The 18519-nt window shown below is 41.3% G+C and overlaps 1 protein-coding gene across 1 annotated transcript in view; it reads left to right on the top strand.

Moving 5' to 3' along the window:
- The window catches only part of WDFY4 (WDFY family member 4), a 275410-nt gene that overhangs the window by 52053 nt on the left and 204838 nt on the right, over positions 1-18519 (top strand). The window contains exon 13 of the mRNA XM_067025200.1: positions 15047-15140. Coding sequence (XP_066881301.1) covers positions 15047-15140 — 94 coding nt within the window. The remainder of the gene's footprint in view (positions 1-15046; positions 15141-18519) is intronic.

The raw sequence follows: 18519 nt of genomic DNA, 5'->3' as shown, positions 1-18519 counted from the left end.
TTGTTCCTCTGCAGGTGCATTTAAAGGAGCAAACTCCTTTCTTATTTAGGTGAAGATTTTTTACTTTGATTCTAACAGTTCGAGTTCTTAATTAAAGACTTTTCTTTTTGTTTTTCAGTAGGTGTACTATAGCCCAAGTTTTTCTTTCTCTTGAGTGGCCTCTGGCTATATTTGAGAAACAGCATTTTCCATCCTCCAGCACCTCTGCCAGAGGTGTCCCTGGTGTCCTCATTGCCACTGCTTGTGCCTTGCTGCTGCCAGTGTTGCTGCTGTCACTGATATTTCTGCCTGGGACACTGGGATGGCAGGCACCTCTACCATGTCTGGTGACACCTGGGTCACGGACACTGCTGCCACAGTGGGGAAGGGGAGAAGCCAGGGTCATGGGCATCTTTGCTGCCCCCAGGGTTGTTGGGTTGGTGGGTGCTGCTGTCATTAGTGGGAGTGGGGGAGGCTGGAGTTGCGGGTGCTGCTTTGGCTGGAGGGACCAGGGTCATGGGTCCTGCCACTGCTGCTGTCCGGCTCCCTGTGGCTATGGGTGCCATTGTGGCTGGGAGGCCTAGGTCTCATGTGCCACCTCTGTTGCTGCTACCAGGTTCGCTGGGGCTGCAGACTCAGCCGCTGTGGCCAGGGGCCAGGATCTCAGCACTGCCTCTGCTAGTCCCTGGTTCTGCCTCCTCTGTGTGTCCCAATTCACCCACCTTCAGATGTACAGATGTATGAATCTCTCCAGCATCCTGCTGTGTTGGGCAGAGGAAGCTTTCTGGAGTTAGGAATGTTTTACTAGCTGTAGACTGAAGGGGAGAGACAAAGGGAGCTTTTCACACCATCATGGTGTTGATGTCACCTCTGCAAAGATTTATTTTTGTGAGAATAAATTTCAATTTATTCTTGCATTATTCTTAGTAAGTTATTTTTCAAGTTTATTGTTCTCATTTCACCTGTTTTTATTTATTGTCATAAGGCCATTCACAATATCCTTTTAACTTTTTATTCCTAACACTGTCATTTGTATATTCTTTCTCTTTTGCCTGCAGTACCCCAGCATTCTTGGCAGAGGTTAATTTATTAATGTGTCTGTGAACCAGCGTCCAGCTTTTCCTGTCTCATACATTGATTTTCTGTTTCTTTTTTTGTTCTTATTATTTCCTTCCACTTTCTTTGGATTTATTCTGGTATTCTTTTTCTTAATTTAATTGTTACAAGACCAATTTTAAGTCCTCTTTTTAAATATAAATTTTCTTGTAACTATTACTTTAGTTCCATCACACAAGTTTTATTCTGTCAAATTTTCAATATAATTTATTGCTAAATAAATATTTTCTAATTTCCCTTATGACTTACAGTTTTACTCTTGGATCTTATTTGAACTATAAATTTCCAAAATTAGAGTATTTTTGATCATCTTTTTGTTATTGACTTCTAACTTTGTCATCTTGAAACAAAGTGGACTGTATGATGCTAATCCTTTGAAATTAGTTGAGCTTAACTTTGTGTCCCTATTGTGGTAAATTTTCATAAATATTCCTGTGTGCTTGAAAATAATACACATTTTCCAATTGTTAGGTTCAATGCTCTATTTATGTCCTCTAGATGAAATTTGTCAGTTGTTCAACTTTTAAGATTGATGGCATATCAGCTACTAAGATATGTTAAATAACTTTCATTATAATGGTAGCTTTGTCAGTATCTGTTAATTTTTTTAAAAATAAATTTATTTATTTATTTATTTATTTTTGGTTGTGTTGGGTCTTCCTTGTTGTGCCTCGGCTTTCTCTAGTTGCGGAGAGCAGGGGCTACTCTTCATTGTGTTGCGCGGGCTTCTCATTGCGGTGGCTTCTCTTATTGTGGAGCATGGGCTCTAGGCGTGCAGGCTTCAGTAGCTGTGGCACATGGGTTCATTAGTTGTGGCTTGCAGGCTCTAGAGCACAGGCTCAGTAGTTGGGGCACATGGGCTTACTTGCTCCGCGGCGTGTGGGATCTTCCCGGACCAGGGATTGAATCCATGTCCCCTGAATTGGCAGGCAGATTCTTAACCACTACAGCACCAGGGAAGTCCCAATATCTGTTAACTTTTGCCTTACATATATCTGAGGCTATTAGAATCACACACATTTATAATTTTTCCATCATCTAGAGGTATCAAAGTTTTTATCATTGTATGATGACCTTAATCTCCATTAGAACATAACAACTTTATCTAATAATAATAAGGCTACACCAGTGTTCTTTTGGTTAGTATGTGCCTGAATTTTTTATTCTTTAAGCTTTCTGTGTCCTCATGCTTTAGGTATTTTTCCTGTAAACAGTAAAGAGCTATTTTTTTTAATGTGTATTTTAAACTGAAGTTTCCTTGTTTCTTTGTGTGGTTGATGATTTTTAATTGTGAATCTTGCTCCAAGATTTTCCTTTCCCCAGACTCCATGCAGCCCATCCTTATTCTGGCCATCCTGCCTTTCTGCAGACACAGGAATGCCTCAGTGAGGCTGCAGCTGCCCTTTGTAGCTAGGCCTTGGTCAGATTCCAGGCCCTTTTCTTTTTGCTTTGTGTTGGGAGAATTCTCTTTCTGAGGTCCCCTGATCTCTCTATTCCAGGGGCAGAGGGTTCTCTGAGGAGGCCTCTGTCTTGGCCATCTGGACAGCATGCAGCTTAACTTAGGATCTCAGTGTTGAATCTTGTTCTACTTATCCTACCAGCTTTTAGAGGGCAGGGAAGTATTTGTCAGCATCAAAATCATTTAGTAAGTGGTATTAGGTGATGAAAAGCAATAGTCATTTGTTGAATGTCTCTGGGGACTGAGCACCGATGACTTATTTTCATTTAATTCCCTCTCAAATTCTAGCATTTTACCAATGAAGAAATGGAGGCTGAGAAAGGGTAAGAAACATGGTTGAAAGTTAACACCAAGTAAATGATGGAGCAAGACTTTGAACTCAGGTCTACCTCCAAAGCCTCTGTGTATGCTTCTGTGTATGTGTATGTGTGTGTGTATGTATGTATGTATGTGTGTGTGTGTGTGTGTGTATTTGTCCCGCTTTTTTCTGCATGCTTCCACAGTAATAGTGATGATTTGCTAAATGTTCTGCCACAATAGACTGAAGTTTAAGGTTTGGGCTCTAACTTGTAGATGGCATCAGACCTGATTCTTTACAGATAACTCCTGTGTCAAATGTCATCCTGGTTTCACAATGAGTACTTTTTAAATATACAAGAATCAGATTTCATAAATAGAGCAATTTTTTGGTCATTAAAAGAAATACATCACCCTTGACCTTCCCTAATGGTTAGAAAAGTGGAAGTGAAACCCCAGCCTCTCCTGAGAGAGTCTGTGGGGTAAAGGACAAGGCAGTGGGCTGGGCATGGTGGACAGGGTGCTCATCCATGCCCACCACTGACACTTGGCATCCCCTTGGGTATGCAACTTGGCTTAGACCTGTCCATACACAGTAGGCTCTGGTCTCCAGAAGGAAGACAGAGGCTGTGGGCCTTAGACTCAGGCCTGTGTGCTCTACACCTTAGTGTTCCTTGGGCCTTTTTACTTTATCTCACTGAGCTTTGATTTCCCAATTCAAATGCGGGGATAATAAGAGTATCCACATTGAGGGGTGTTGTGAGGTGAGGACTGGAGATGATAATGGTGTTAGTTAGTTAGATAATGGTCCCAGCTATCGTTTACTGAGCACTTGTGTGCCAGATGCTGTGCTTTGCTTTCACAAGCATTAGGTAATCTATGTAAGTACGATTAAGTAACATTTTTCACAAAATAGAAGATATATATTATATAAATCCCAAAATATATAATGAGATTCCCAAGATACAGAATATTTAATCTCTGTGAAACGTAACACATACACCACCTCCTTCACAGCACGTGTGACATACACACATGCCACGCACACAGCATACACACACACACACACATGCACACGCTGTCTCTCTCTCTACAGTGGAGCTCAATAAATGGCAGCTGTGGTTGTGATTAATCATGCAGACCTTCTCTGGTATTTACCAGATCCTGCTACCTAGGAAGGATGACATCTTTCTAGGCCAGCCAATACAGAGTGTGGGTCTGGAGAAGGTGGAGAGGGCAGCGGGTCAAGCATTGTTTTAAAATTAATTAATTAATTAATTTTTGGCTGTGTTGGCTCTTCATTGCTGCTCACAGGCTTTCTCTAGTTGTGGCAAGCAGGGGCTACTCTTCACTGCAGTGCGCGGGCTTCTCATTGCAGTGGCTTCTCATGTTGCAGAGCATGGGCTCTAGGTGTGCAGGCTTCAGTACTTGTGGCTCACAGGCTCAGTAGTTGTGGCTCACAGGCTCTAGAGCGCAGGCTCTGTAGTAGTGGCACATGGACTTAGTTGCTCCTCAGCATGTGGGATCTTCCCAGACAAGGGCTCGAACCCATGTTCCCTGCATTGGCAGGCAGATTCTTAACCACTGTGCCACCATGGAAGTCTCTCAAGCATTTTTTTTAATCATGGAAGGGTATTGAATATTGTCAAATGTTTTCTTCTATATCAGTTGAGGTGATTATTTGGTTTTTTTCCTTTATTAATGTGGGGTATTGCATTGATTGATTTTTTTATTGAACCACTCTTGCATTCCTGGGATCTTAATCATGGTATATAATCCTTTAAATATACTGTTGGATTTGGTTTGCTAGTTTTTTGTTGAGGATTTTTGCATATATACTGATGAGGGATATCAGTCTCTTCCTTTCTTTGTGTGGCTTTAGTATCAGAGTAATAATACAGGCTTCCTTGCTGTTCCCTGAACATGCCAGACATACTCGCACTCTGGGGACTTTTGCCCTGGCTAGTCCCCTTGCTTAAAATGCTTTTCCCCTAGATATCAGCATCCCTTTTTTTGAGGTCCACCCAAATGTTACCTTTTCAAACAAGCCAACCCTGCCCCCCAAATTAAAATTGTAAATTGTTTCCTTCTTACACCCTAGTGCTCTTGATTCTTTCTCCGCTTTAATTTGTTTTTTGCAGTAATATTTATCACCTTTCTTCATAATATATAATTTGTGTATTCATTATTCTATTATATTAATATACTATGTTATAATAATATATGATATATATTATACAATACTATATATAGTATGGTATAAATTATATAACAACAATAATTTTTATTATTTATAATTTACTTATTTATTATGTTTACCTTTATTGTCTCTACCCTTCTTCTCACATATCAGGTATGGGAAGATCCCACTAAATAGTGTCCTTTCATAATGAAACCCTTTCTCAATTCCTAAACCCAGGCAACCACTGCTCTATTCCTATAGTTTTGTCTTTGTCAGAATAACATATAAATGCAATTACAAATGTGTAGTCTTTTGAGGCTAGCTTTTTAAACTCAGCATAAGGCCTTTGAGATCCATCCAATTTGTTGTATCAGTAGTTCATACATTTTTATTGCTGAGTAGTATTCCATTGTACAGATGCAAATATTTTCTCCCAGTCTATGGTTTGTCTTTTTACTTTTTTTTTTTTTTTTTTTTTTTTTTTTTTTGCGGTATGCGGGCCTCTCACTGTTGTGGCCTCTCCCGTTGCGGAGCACAGGCTCCGGACGCACAGGCCTAGTGGCCATGGCTCACGGGCTTAGTTGCTCCGCGGCATGTGGGATCTTCCCGGACCAGGGCACGAACCCGTGTCTCCTGCATCGGCAGGCGGATTCTCAACCACTGCGCCACCAGGGAAGCCCTGTCTTTTTACTTTTAAAGTGTCATTCACAGATTGAAATTTAATGATAAGTTTGCCTATATTTACAAAAAATCCTGCTGGGATTTTGATTGGAATTGAATTGTATCTATAGATGAATTTGGGGAGAATTGAAACCTTAACTTTATTGAGTCTGCCAATCCATAAACATAGAATGTTTGTCCATTTGTATATTCAGTAGACCTATGATTTTTTTTAAAAAGTCAAGGTCTATAGTATTCAACATACAGAGCCAGAACATTTTTTATTAGATTTATACTTATGTGTTTAATCTTTTCTGGAGCACTATTTTAAAAGGTATTTTAAATGTTTCATTTCTCAATTGTTTACTTCTAGTATATAGGAATATGATTAATTTCTATATGTAACTGTGTATCCAGAGATCATGCTAATTCACGTATTAGTTCTAGGAGTTTGTTTTTTTTTTAATAGATTGCTTGGGATTTTCTATGTAGACAATCATGTTGTCTGTGAACAGTGACAGTTTTATACATTCCTTTCCAATCTGTTGTTCCAGCGTGATGTTGAATAGGAATGGTAAGAGGGGACATCCTTGCCTTGTTCTTAACCTTGAAGAAAAAGTCTTCACTCTTTTGCCATCAAATATTATATTAGCTATGGGGTTTTTTTTTTTTTGGTAGATGTCCATTATCAGGTTATGGATGATTACTTCTGTGCCCATTTTACTGAGAGTTTTTTTTATCATGAACAGATGTGGAATTTTTAAAATGCTTTATCTGCATATGATCATGTTTTTTTCCTTCTTTTTTTAGTTTAATAATATGATGGTTTACATTGGCTGATTTTTGTTTTGTATTTTTAGCCCTTAATTTTTTAAATTGTGTTTTCCATATCTGAAATATCTTTTTATTCTTTCTTTTTGAATTTTATTTTATTATTTTTAAACAACGGGTTTTTATTAGTTATCTATTTTATACATATTAGTGTATATATGTCAATCCCAATGTCTCAATTCATACCACCACCACCACCACCCCTGCCGCTTTCCCTCCTTGGTGTCCATAAGTTTGTTCTCTACATCTGTGTCTCTATTTTTGCCTTGCAGACCAGTTCATCTGTACCATTTTTCTAGATTCCACATATATGCGTTACTATACGATATTTGTTTTTCTCTTCTGACTTACTTCACCCTGTAAGACAGTCTCTAGGTCCATCCACATCTTTACAAATGACCCAATTTCATTCCTTTTTATGACTGAGAATATTTCATTGTGTATATGTACTACATCTTCTTTATCCATTCGTCTGTCGATGGGCATTTAGGTTGCTTCCATGACCTGGCTATTGTAAATAGTGCTGAAGTGAACATTGGGGTGCATGTGTCTTTTTGAATTATGGTTTTCTCTGGGTATGTGCCCATTAGTGGGATTGCTGGGTCATATGGTAATTCTATTTTTAGTTTTTTAAGGAACCTCCATACTGTTCTCCATAGTGGCTGTATCAATTTACATTCCCACCAGCAGTGCAAAAGGGTTCCCTTTTCTCCACACCCTCTTCAGCATTCATTGTTTGTAGATTTTTTGATGATGGCCATTTTGACCAGTATGAGGTGATACCTCATTGCAGTTTTGATTTGCATTTCTATAATGATTAGTGATGTTGAGCATCCTTTCATGTGTTTGTTGGCAGTTTGTATATCTTCTTTGGAGAAATGTCTATTTAGGCCTTCTGTCCATTTTTGGATTGGGTTGTTTGTTTTTCTGATATTGAGCTGCATGAGCTGCTTGTATATTTTGGAGATTAATCCTTTGTCAGTTGCTTCGTTTGCAAATATTTTCTCCGATTCTGAGGGCTGTCTTTTCGTCTTGTTTATGGTTTCCTTTGCTGTGCAAAAGCTTTTAAGTTTCATTAGGTCCCATTTGATTTATTTTTGTTTTTATTTCCATTTCTCTAGGAGGTGGGTCAAAAAGGATCTTGCTGTGATTTATGTCATAGAGTGTTCTGCCTGTGTTTTCCTCTAAGAGTTTGATAATGTCTGGCCTTACATTTAGGTCTGTAATCCATTTTGAGTTGATTATTGTGTATGGTGTTAGGGAGTGTTCTAAGTTCATTCTTTTACATGTAGCTGTCCAGTTTTCCCAGCACCACTTATTGAAGAGACTGTCTTTTCTCCATTGTATATCCTTGCCTCCTGTGTTACAGATTAGTTCACCATAGGTGTGTGGGTTTATCTCTGGGCTTTCTATCGTGTTCCATTGATCTATATTTCTGTCTTTGTGCCAGTACCATATTGTCTTGATTACTGTAGCTTTGTAGTATAGTCTGAAGTCAGAGAGTCTGATTCCACCAGCTCCAGTTTTTTCCCTCAAGATTGCTTTGACTATTCAGGGTCTTTTTTGTCTCCATACAAATTTTAAGATTTTTTTGTTCTAGTTCCGTAAAAAATGCCATTGGTAATTTGATAGGGATTGCATTGGATCTGTAGATTGCTTTGGGTAGTGTAGTCATTTTGACAATATTGATTCTTCTAATCCAAGAACATGGTATATTGCTCCACCTGTTTGTGTCCTCTTTGATTTCTTTCATCAGTGTCTTACAGTTTTCTGAGTACAGGTCTTTTATTTCCTTAGGTAGCTTTATTCCTAGGTATTTTATTCTTTTTGTTGCAATGGTGAATGGGATTGTTTCCTTAATTTCTCTTTCTGATCTTTCATTGGTAATGTATAGGAATGAAAGAGATTTCTGTGTGTTAATTTTGTATCCTGCAACTTTACCAAATTCATTGATTAGTTCTAATAGTTTTCTGGTGGCATCTTTAGGATTCTGTATGTATAGTATCACATCATCTGCAAACAGTGACAGTTTTACTTCTTCTTTTCCAACTTGGATTCCTTTTATTTCTTTTTCTTCTCTGATTGCCATGGCTAGGACTTCCAGAACTATGTTGATTAACAATGGTGAGAGTGGACATCCTTGTCTTGTTCCTGATCTTAGAGGAAATGCTTTCAGTTTTTCATCATTGAGAATGATGTCTGCTGTGTGTTTGTTATATATGGCCTATATTATGTTGAAGTAGTTTCCCTCTATGCCCACATTCTGGAGAGTTTTTTTTTATCAAAAATGGATGTTGAATTTTGTCAGAAGCTTTTTATGCATCTATTGAGATGATCATATGGTTTTTATTCTTCAATTTTTTAATATGGTTTATCACATTGATTGATTTGCATATATTGAAGAATTCTTGCATCCCTGGGATAAATCCCACTTGATCATGCTTCATGATCCTTTTAATGTGCTATTGGATTCTGTTTGCTAATATTTTGTGGAGGATTTTTGCAACTATATTCATCAGTGATACTGGTCTGTAATTTTCTTTTTTTGTAGTATCTTTGTCTGGTTTTGGTATCAGTGTGATGGTGGCCTTCTAGAATGAGTTTGGGAGTGTTCCTTCCCCTTCAATTTTTTGGAAGAGTTTGAGAAGGTTGGGTGTTAGCTCTTCTCTAAATGTTTGATATAATTCACCTAAAGCCACCTGGTGCTGGACTTTTGTTTGTTGGGAGATTTTTAATCACAATTTCAATTTCATTACTTGTAATTGGTCTGTTCATATTTCCTATTTCTTCCTGGTTCAGTCTTGGAAGGTTATACCTTTCTAAGAATTTGTCCATTTATTCCAGGTTGTCCATTTTTTTGGCATAGAGTTGCTTGTAGTAGTCTCTTATGATGCTTTATATTTCTGTGTTGTCTGTTGTAACTTTTCCTTTTTCATATCTAATTTTATTGATTTTTTTTTTTTTTTTTTGTGGTACTTGGGCCTCTCACTGTTGTGGCCTCTCCCGTTGCGGAGCACAGGCTCTGGACACGCAGGCTTAGTGGCCATGGCTCACGGGCCTAGCCACTCCCCCGGACCGGGGCACAAACCCATGTCCCCTGCATCGGCAGGCGGACTCTCAACCACTGCGCCACCAGGGGAAGCCCAATTTTATTGATTTGAGTCCTCTCTTTTTCTTGATGAGTCTGGCTAATGGTTTATCAATTTTGTTTATCTTCTCAAAGAACCAGCTTTTAGTTTTATTAATCTTTGCTATTGTTTTCTTTGTTTCTATTTCATTTATTTCTGCTCTGACCTTTATGATTTCTTTCCTTCTACTAACTTTGGGTTTTGTTTTTTCTTCTTTCTCTGTTTCCTTTAGGTGTAAGGTTAGATGGTTTATTTGAGATTTTTCTTGTTTCTTGAGGTAGGATTGTATTGCTGTAAACTTCCCTCTTAGAACTGCTTTTGCTGCATCCCATAGGTTTTGGATCGTTGTGTTTTCATTGTCATTTGTCTCTAGGTATTTTTGATTTCCTCTTTGATTTCTTCAGTGATCTCTTGGTTATTTAGTAATGTATTGTTTAGCCTCCATGTGCTTGAGTTTTTTACATTTTTTCCCTGTAATTTATTTCTAATCTCATAGTGTGTGGTCGGAAAAGAAGCTTGATATGATTTCAATTTTCTTAAATTTACCAAGGCTTGATTTGTGACCCAAGATGTGATCTGTCCTGGAGAATGTTCCATGTGCACTTGAGAAGAAAGTGTAATCTGCTGTTTTCGGATGGAATGTCGTATAACTGTTAATTAGATCTATCTGGTCTATTGTGTCATTTAAAGTTTGTGTTTCCTTATTAATTTTCAGTCTGGATGATCTGTCCATTGTTGTAAGTGAGGTGTTAAAGTCCCCCGCTCTTATTGTGTTACCGTCCATTTCCTCTTTTATAGCTGTTAGCATTTGCCTTATGTATTGAGGTGCTCCTGTGTTGGGTGCATATATAATTGTTATGTCTTCTTCTTGGATTGATCCCTTGATCATTATGTAGTGTCCTTGCTTGACTCTTGTAACATTCTTTATTTTAAAGCCTATTTTATCTGATATGAGTATTGCTACTCCAGCTTTCTTTTGATTTCCATTTTCATGGAATATCTTTTTCCATCCCCTCACTTTCAGTGTGTATGTGTCCCTAGGTCTGAAGTGGGTCTCTTCTAGACAACATATATATGGGTCTTGTTTCTGTATCCATTCAGCGAGCCTGTGTCTTTTGGTTGGAGCATTAACCCATTCACATTTAAGGTAATTATCAATATGTATGTTCCTGTTACCATTTTCTTAATTGTTATGGGTTTGTTTTTGTAGGTCCTTTTCTTCTCTTGTACTTCCCACTTAGAGAAATTCCTTTAGCATTTGTTGTAGAGCTGCTTTGGTAGTTCTGAATTCTCTTAGCTTTTGCTTTTCTGTAATGTTTTTGATTTCTCCATTGAATCTGAAAGAGATCCTTGCTGGGTAGAGTAATCTTGGTTGTAGCTTCTTCCCTTTCATCGCTTTAAATATATCATGCCACTCCCTTCTGGCTTGTAGAGTTTCTGCTGAGAAATCAGCTGTTAACCTTATGGGAGTTCCCTTGTATGTTATTTGTCATTTTTCTCTTGTTGCTTTTAATAATTTTCTTTGTGTTTAATTTTTGTCAGTTTGATTACTATGTTTCTTGGGGTGTTTCTCCTTGGGTTTATCCTGCCTGGGACTCTCTGTGATTCCTGGACTTGGGTGGCTATTTCCTTTCCTTTTGAATAGTCGAAAACTTCCCTAACCTACGTTAGGGAAGTTTTCGACTATTCAAAAATTTCCCCGGGTCCTTTCTCTCTCTCTTCTCCTCCTGGGACCCCTATAATGCAAATGTTGTTGTGTTTAATGTTGTCCCAGAGGTCTCTTAGGCTATCTTCATTTATTTTCACTTTTTTTTTTCTTTACTCTGCTCTGTGGTAGTGAATTCCACTATTCTGTCTTCCAGGTCACTTATGCGTTCTTCTATCTCAGTTATTCTGCTATTGATTCCTTCTAGTGTATTTTTCATTTCAGTTGTTGTATTGTTCATCTCTGTTTGTTTGTTCTTTAATTCTTCTAGGTGTTTGTTCTTTAATTCTTTTAGGTCTTTGTTAAACATTTCTTTTTTTTTTTTTTTTTTTTTTTTTTGTGGTACGCGGGCCTCTCACCGTTGTGGCCTCTCCCGCTGCGGAGCACAGGCTCCGGACGCACAGGCCCAGCGGCCATGGCTCACGGGCCCAGCCGCTCCGCGGCATGTGGGATCTTCCCAGACCGGGGCACGAACCCGTGTCCCCTGCATTGGCAGGCGGACTCTCAACCACTGCGCCACCAGGGAAGCCCTGTTAAACATTTCTTGCATCTTCTGGATCTGTGCCTCCATTCTTTTTCTGAGGTCCTGGATCATCTTCACTATCATTATTCTGAATTCTTTTGCTGGAAGGTTGCCTATCTCCACTTCATTTAGTTGTTCTTCTGGTGTTTTATCTTGTTCCTTCATCTTGTACATAGTCCTCTGCCTTTTCATTTGTCTTTCTTTCTGTGACTGTGGTTTTCCTTCCACAGGCTGCAGGATTGTAATTTTTCTTGCTTATGCTATCTTCCTTCTAGTGGATGAGGCTATCTAAGAAGCTTGTGCATGCTTCCTGATGAGAGGGACTGGTGGTGGGTAGAGCTGGGTGTTGCTCTGGTGGGTAGAGCTCAGTAAAAGTTTAATCTGCTTGTGTGATGATGGGTGGGTCTGAGTTCCCTCCCTGTTGGTTGTTTGGCCTGAGGCGACCCAGCACTGGAGGCTACAGGCTCTTTGGTGGGGCTCATGACGGACTCTGGGAGGGCTCATGCAGTAGTTCCCAGAGCTTCTGCTGCCGGTGTCCTTGTCCCCGCAGTGAGCCACAGCCACGTCCTGACTCTGCAGGAGACCCTCCAACACTAGCTGGTAGGTCTGGTTCAGTCTCCAGTGGGGTCACTGCTCCTTCCCCTTAGGTCCTGATACACACACTACTTTGTGTGCCCCCCAAGAGTGGAGTTTCTGTTTCCTCCAGTCCTGTCGAAGTGCTGCAATCAAGTCCCGCTAGCCTTCAAAGTCTGATTCTCTGGGAATTCCTCCTCCTGTTGCCAGATCCCCAGGTTGGGAAGCCTGACGTGGAGCTCAGAACCTTCACTCCAGTGGGTGGACTTCTGTGTTATAACTGTTCTCCAGTTTGTGAGTCACCCACCCAGCAATTATGGGATTTGATTTTCTTGTGATTGCGCACCTCCTTCCATCTCACTGCAGCTTCTTCTTTGACTCTGGATATGGGGTATCTTTTTTGGTGAGTTCCAGTGTCTTCCTGTCAATGACTGTCCCACAGTTAGTTGTGATTCCAGTGCTCTCACAAGAGGGAGTGAACGCACGTTCTTCTACTCTGCCATCTTGAACCAATTTTCTAGTCCTTAATTTTATTGTTTATATATTTATTTATTTATTGGCTGCATTGGGTCTTCATTGCTGCGCACAGGCTTTCTCTAGTTGTGGCGAGTAGGGACTACTCTTCATTGCGGTGCACGGGCTTCTCATTGTGGTGGCTTCTCTTTGTTGTGGAGCATAGGCTCTAGATATGCGGGCCTCAGTAGTTTTGGCTCACGGGCTCTAGAGTGCAGGCTCAGTAGTTGTGGCACATGGGTTTAGTTGCTCTGTGGCATGTGGGATCTTCCCAGACCAGGGCTTGAACCTGAGTCCCCTGCATTGGCAGGCGGATTTTTAACCACTGTGCCACCAGGGAAGTCCCTGCATTGGCTGATATTTGAATAGTGAACCAGCCTTGCATTTGTAGGATCAGTCAAATTGGCCATAGTGCCTTATTTATTTTATATATAGTTATATTTGATTTCCAGTAGTTTATTGAGGATTTTTTGCACCTATTTTTCTAAGAGATGTTGGCAGGTAGTTTCTTTTCTTATACTAGCTTTGTCTGCTTTTGGTATCAGAGTAATTCTGGTCTCATAAAATGCATTGGGAAGTGTTCTCTTGTATATTTTGAAAGAAGTTGTATAGAATTGGTGTTATTTATCTTTTAAATGTATGGTAGAATTCACCAGTGAAAACATCTAGGGCTGGAGTTTTCTTTGTGGAAAGGTTTTAAACTACATATTCAGTCTTTGTGATAGCCATAAACTGTCCTGTTTATTTCTTCTTGCTTACTTTTGGAAGTTTATGGTCCATTTTATCTAAGTTGCCAGATTTGTGTGCACAGAGTTATTTGTAGTATTTTCTTATCCTTTCTGTGGGATGTGTAGTGGTATTCTCTCTTTCATTTCTGATGTTGGTAATTTGTGTCTTTTTCTGTCTTTGCTAGCTTAGCGAATGGTTTTTCAATTTTTAAAACTTTTTCAAGCTTCTTCCTGAGCAGTTCTCAAAGCCTTTGGAATGTGGTTTAGGGTCAGATCCACACATGTGCAGCTCAGAATTGAGCTCAGAGGTTGATACACAACGTAATGGTTTCACTTTCTTAAGTCTCCTCCTCTTCATCATCTTCCCAACACTTTCTGGCTCTCTGGGGTCCCTTCCTTCTCCTCTGTCTAGAAAGCTGGAGCTTTAGTTTCTCTGCTCTGCCATGCACTTCCCACGATTGCATCTGTCTCTGGGGCCAAGCAGGGAGAGGAAAAAGAGAGACAAAAACATTGGGGATTTTGCCCGACTCTTGGGACCAGTGTTCCTCTGGTCAGAGAGAAGGGTTCCCCTCCCCGAGAATTTCAGGTGCCTGCCTGGTCACTGCTGCTGCTGTGCGGTTTCTTGGAGGCTGAGGTGAGAAAGAATGGAGAAACTCAAGGAAATTCCAGGGATTTTCCTCCATGCTCTGGGCCCTGTTGGAGCCTCTTTCCCCGCTCCTTAGACTAGAAATAGAGCCTTCTCTTGGAGGCTGTCTGTCCTGTCCACATGTGGTGCACGGTTCTTACTCCTTGTAAGCCCATTCCGGAAGATGCTGGAGGGGGAAGCCCCAGGAAACACGTTACCAGTTGCATGGTGCTTTGGGTTTGGTTTCCTGCTTTGCTACCGTTTACTTTTCAGAGTCCTCAGAGAGCTGCTCATGCGTTCTATCTGGGTTTTTAGTTTAATTCAGTGGGTAGGACAGAGTAGAGTGTGCTTACACCATCTTGAAGGGATCCAGACACAGTCCTTTGTGTGTTTGTTTGATATAAAATGAGAGCTTCTCCACCTCCTACATACCTGGAGAGAGGGTAGAGGCCCAGGGAACTAACTTCCGTTAAGCATCTGCTCTGTGCCGGACACTGTGCCTTAGTGCACAGCAGCATTATTCTATGACTCTATGTGGAAAGTATGGCATTGTTAGCTCCATTGTACAGTTGGGGGAAGTTAGGCTTAGCTTAATTAGTTCAAGGTCATATAATGAAGTGGTAGGCTGTGGTTATGTATCATCGACTGTCTTAGAAAGATCCAGAAAGTTCTGTGGAAAGCAGAAGAGGAAGCTTAAGTCTGATGTCCTGCTTCCCTCTCTCTGCAGGACGGATGAAGGTGATGCTGTGATCATGCACCCCGGGATCCTGTGCATCATGGTGAGGCTGCTGCCTCAGTTGTACCATGAAGATCACCCTCAGGTACTTGTTGTGAACACATGAGCTTGTCTCTTTCACGTGACTGATCTTTTAAGCTCCTCTGCCCAGAGACTCCCTTTCCTTTTTGCCTTTGCCTCCAGTCCCCTGTATGAACAGAGCCTCCTTCATGAAGTGCCTCCTGCAGGGGAGTATCAGTGGGTCTGAGACCCTTGATTGAGTTCTACCCACCTTTCCATGGCCACTCAAAACAGATTGTTCCTGTTGGTGATGTGACCTTCTAAAAACAACAGCCAAACAAAAACTGAATGAAATGATTTACCTTCATGAGGCAAGTCCCATATAAGTGCTGCATATAGTGCTGGGCATTGGTGGGACCAGAAGCCCTCTGCTCCCCATTAATTTATCCATTGCTTGGATATCGGCTGTGACCCTGGCTTGGCGCTCTATGTGGAACATGCAGGGCTAACAGGATGAGAACTGAGCACTGTCCAAGGAGCCCACATCTGTGGTGGGGACTGGGAGGTGGTGGTGGGGCAGACGGACTAAGTAAATAAGCTCACAAATGAATACACAATTACAAATTGTCACAAGTGATATTAAGGGGAAAAAATGGGTGCTGACAGAGAATAATGGGAATGGAAGTGGGGGGGAAGACCTAATTAAATCTAATTTAGATGAAGGTGTGGATGTCAGGGAAGCCATCTCTTAGATGATGACATTTAAGCAGAGCCCTGAAAGATGAGTAGCAATTAAGCAGGTGGGAAGGAGCCTGCTGCAGGTGTCTGGAGTGGGAGCAAAGCGAGAGAGCTGGAAATGTGCCCGATGGGGCAGGCGGAGGAAGGCTGCCGCCCTGACAAGCTGTGGGGTTTTATCCCAAGGGCAACGCGAAGTCTCTCAAGTGAATGGAGGGGGACATGATCAGGTTTTTGTATTAAAAATCTCTCGTTGCATGGAGGGTGGCCTGGGAATGGGGCTGTGTGGAAGAGAATGCGGACAACAGTTAGGAAGCCATGTCCACAGTCTGGTAGCACATGGTGGTAGCTTGATTATGGTGGCGTCTGTGGGAAAGTGTGTAGAGCAAGGAGTCAAGAGACCTATTGGGAGATAGAATCAAGGCCCTGAGATGAACGGAGTGCAGGAAGCGGGAAGAGGGGGGAGTCAAGGTGGCTCTTAGCTCCTGTCCTGGCAGCACTGACGGCCCCACTGCAGCGAGGCGCGCTTGTACCGGCGAAAGCAACAGAACGAGGCAGATTCTCAGCAAGTGCTCTCAGTTTAGAGAATATGTTCTCTAGCGGTTCTGAGAAAGAAACTCGAAGTTGAGGAAGCCATGGAAAATACGCTCTTGAATTAGCGGCCGATGAAAGGAAATTACTTGAATTGAGCAGCTACCATGTACCAGACACGGTGCCACGCCCTTTCACTGATTATTTACCCTCATAGATGTTTGGTGGGGAGTATCATTGTTTCCATTTTAGCCAGTGGGGAAACCGAGTCCCACACAATGTACGTGCCTTTTAAGGATTCTGAGTTGGTGGACCTGGTATTAAATGTGGTTCTACCTGGTGGCAGTTCTTATGGTCTTTCCCCTGCACAGCAGTGGCTTCTATAGGAGAATGGAGGCTCACGGGGGTGCGGGTCCAGCTTTGTTTTGTCCTGGAGTTGAAAAGGAGGTGATATGTTTTAAGAAGAAATGGTGACTACAGTTGACCCTTGAACAACATGGGGGTTAAGGGTGCTGACCCTCACACAGTGTACTACTATCTCTGCCTCAAAAACAAAGGAGTTGATAAATGACTCACCCAAGGACAGGAAGGTGAAAAAGTTTGGATAGAATCAGGACTCAAATGCTAGTTTTGATTCCACATATTGTGATCTCTAATTGAACATAAACTTTTCCCTTCACTCAGTTAAACTTAAAGATCTGTAAAATGAAAATACAGGTCTTATATTTATTTTTAAAAATCCATGCATAAGTGGACCTGTGTTGTTCAAGGGTCAACTATAGGGGTGTTATTAATAACTGAAAATAATGGCTTAGTAAAAATATTGCAAAACCTCCAAAATCTGTGAGAAGTGGAGTGAAGGAGCAAAAGCCTTGATGTGTAGGGAAGGGACTGTTTTTACTTAGGAAATTCTGTAGAACTAGGTACAGGAGTTAAAAAAGGACTAACTCAATTCCATGTCTACGTGTCTCTTTGTAACTGGAATCCTTTATCTGGTTCCTGATCCTCTGCTGGAAAGTGATGATAAAGTGCTTATCAAACCGATGAGTAGGGATGCATCTAGTAGTGAAATGGAATGCACTTTATATCTTTCAACGTTTATGGAACAGCAGTGGCCTGGGCTAAAATGGGTTTGATTGCTCCTTTAGTTATCTATCGCTGTATTACAAAGTGCTGCCAAGTTAGCAATAATGGTCTCGTTCTTTCTCATGGTTCTGTGGGTCAGGAGTTTAGACAGGCACTGCAGGGACAGCTTCTGTCTTCTCCACATGGTATCAGCTGGGCACCAAGATGGGTTCTCCACTCCCAGAGCTGGCACCTCACAAGCTGGCTCAAAAGGTGAGAGGCTCCTAGGCTGGCCCAACTGGGTCAGATGTCTGGGGCCTTGGTAGGGCCTGGCTTCTCCTCCATGTAGCCCTCACCATCTGGCTTCTACCTATATACCTCCACCTAGATGCTCTAGCAGGCCACATAGCAGCTCAGGGCTCTCAAAAGCACAAAAACAGAAGATGCCGAGCCTTCTGGAGGCTTTTTCCTGGAACAAGCCAGCATTACTTCCATGGCATTCTGTTGGTCAAAGTAAGTCACAGGTTCAGCTTAGACTCAACGAGACAAGACCTATGTCTCCTTTACTGATGTAAGGGGTGGCTTGCGTGTACAGGAGAGGGGGAATTGTTGGGGGCCATCTTTAAAGACCAGCCACCACACTTGCCTTAGGCATCTAACTGACGGATAAAATTATTTGACACCTAAATCAAATGTCTTCGAGTCATTTGGTTATCTAAAGCCTGGGACCTTACTTTCTTTACCTTAGTATTTACGACAGGTTCTGCCTGGAGCATATTGGAAACTAATACACATTGAGCGTTACTTCTATTCCAGGAACATTAATCAGTGTTCATAACAGCTCATTAAAATGAGAATCTCCTCATTTTGCAGGTGCTTGAAGCTCAGGAGAGTTGTGTAACTTCCTAAAATCATGGAGGTGTTGAGGGGAGATCTAACACTCACTCCCAGGCTCAAGGTCAAGACGTGTTTGATGAATAGATCTCTAATCTCTGCAGCTCTTGCAGAATGCAACGTCATGCATCTTGGCATTGCACGCTTTTCCAGGGGCTTTCACCTTATTGTGAGGAAGCCTGGCTTCCTTAGCTGTATTTCATACCCTGCAATGCACTTGCAGTGAGAACAGCCAGCCA

The sequence above is a fragment of the Kogia breviceps genome, chromosome 2 (assembly GCF_026419965.1).
Source record: "Kogia breviceps isolate mKogBre1 chromosome 2, mKogBre1 haplotype 1, whole genome shotgun sequence".
NCBI classification, from domain to species: Eukaryota; Metazoa; Chordata; class Mammalia; order Artiodactyla; family Physeteridae; genus Kogia; species Kogia breviceps.
Note: the sequence above shows the minus strand (reverse complement) of the source record. Positions and strands in the feature narration are given on the sequence as shown.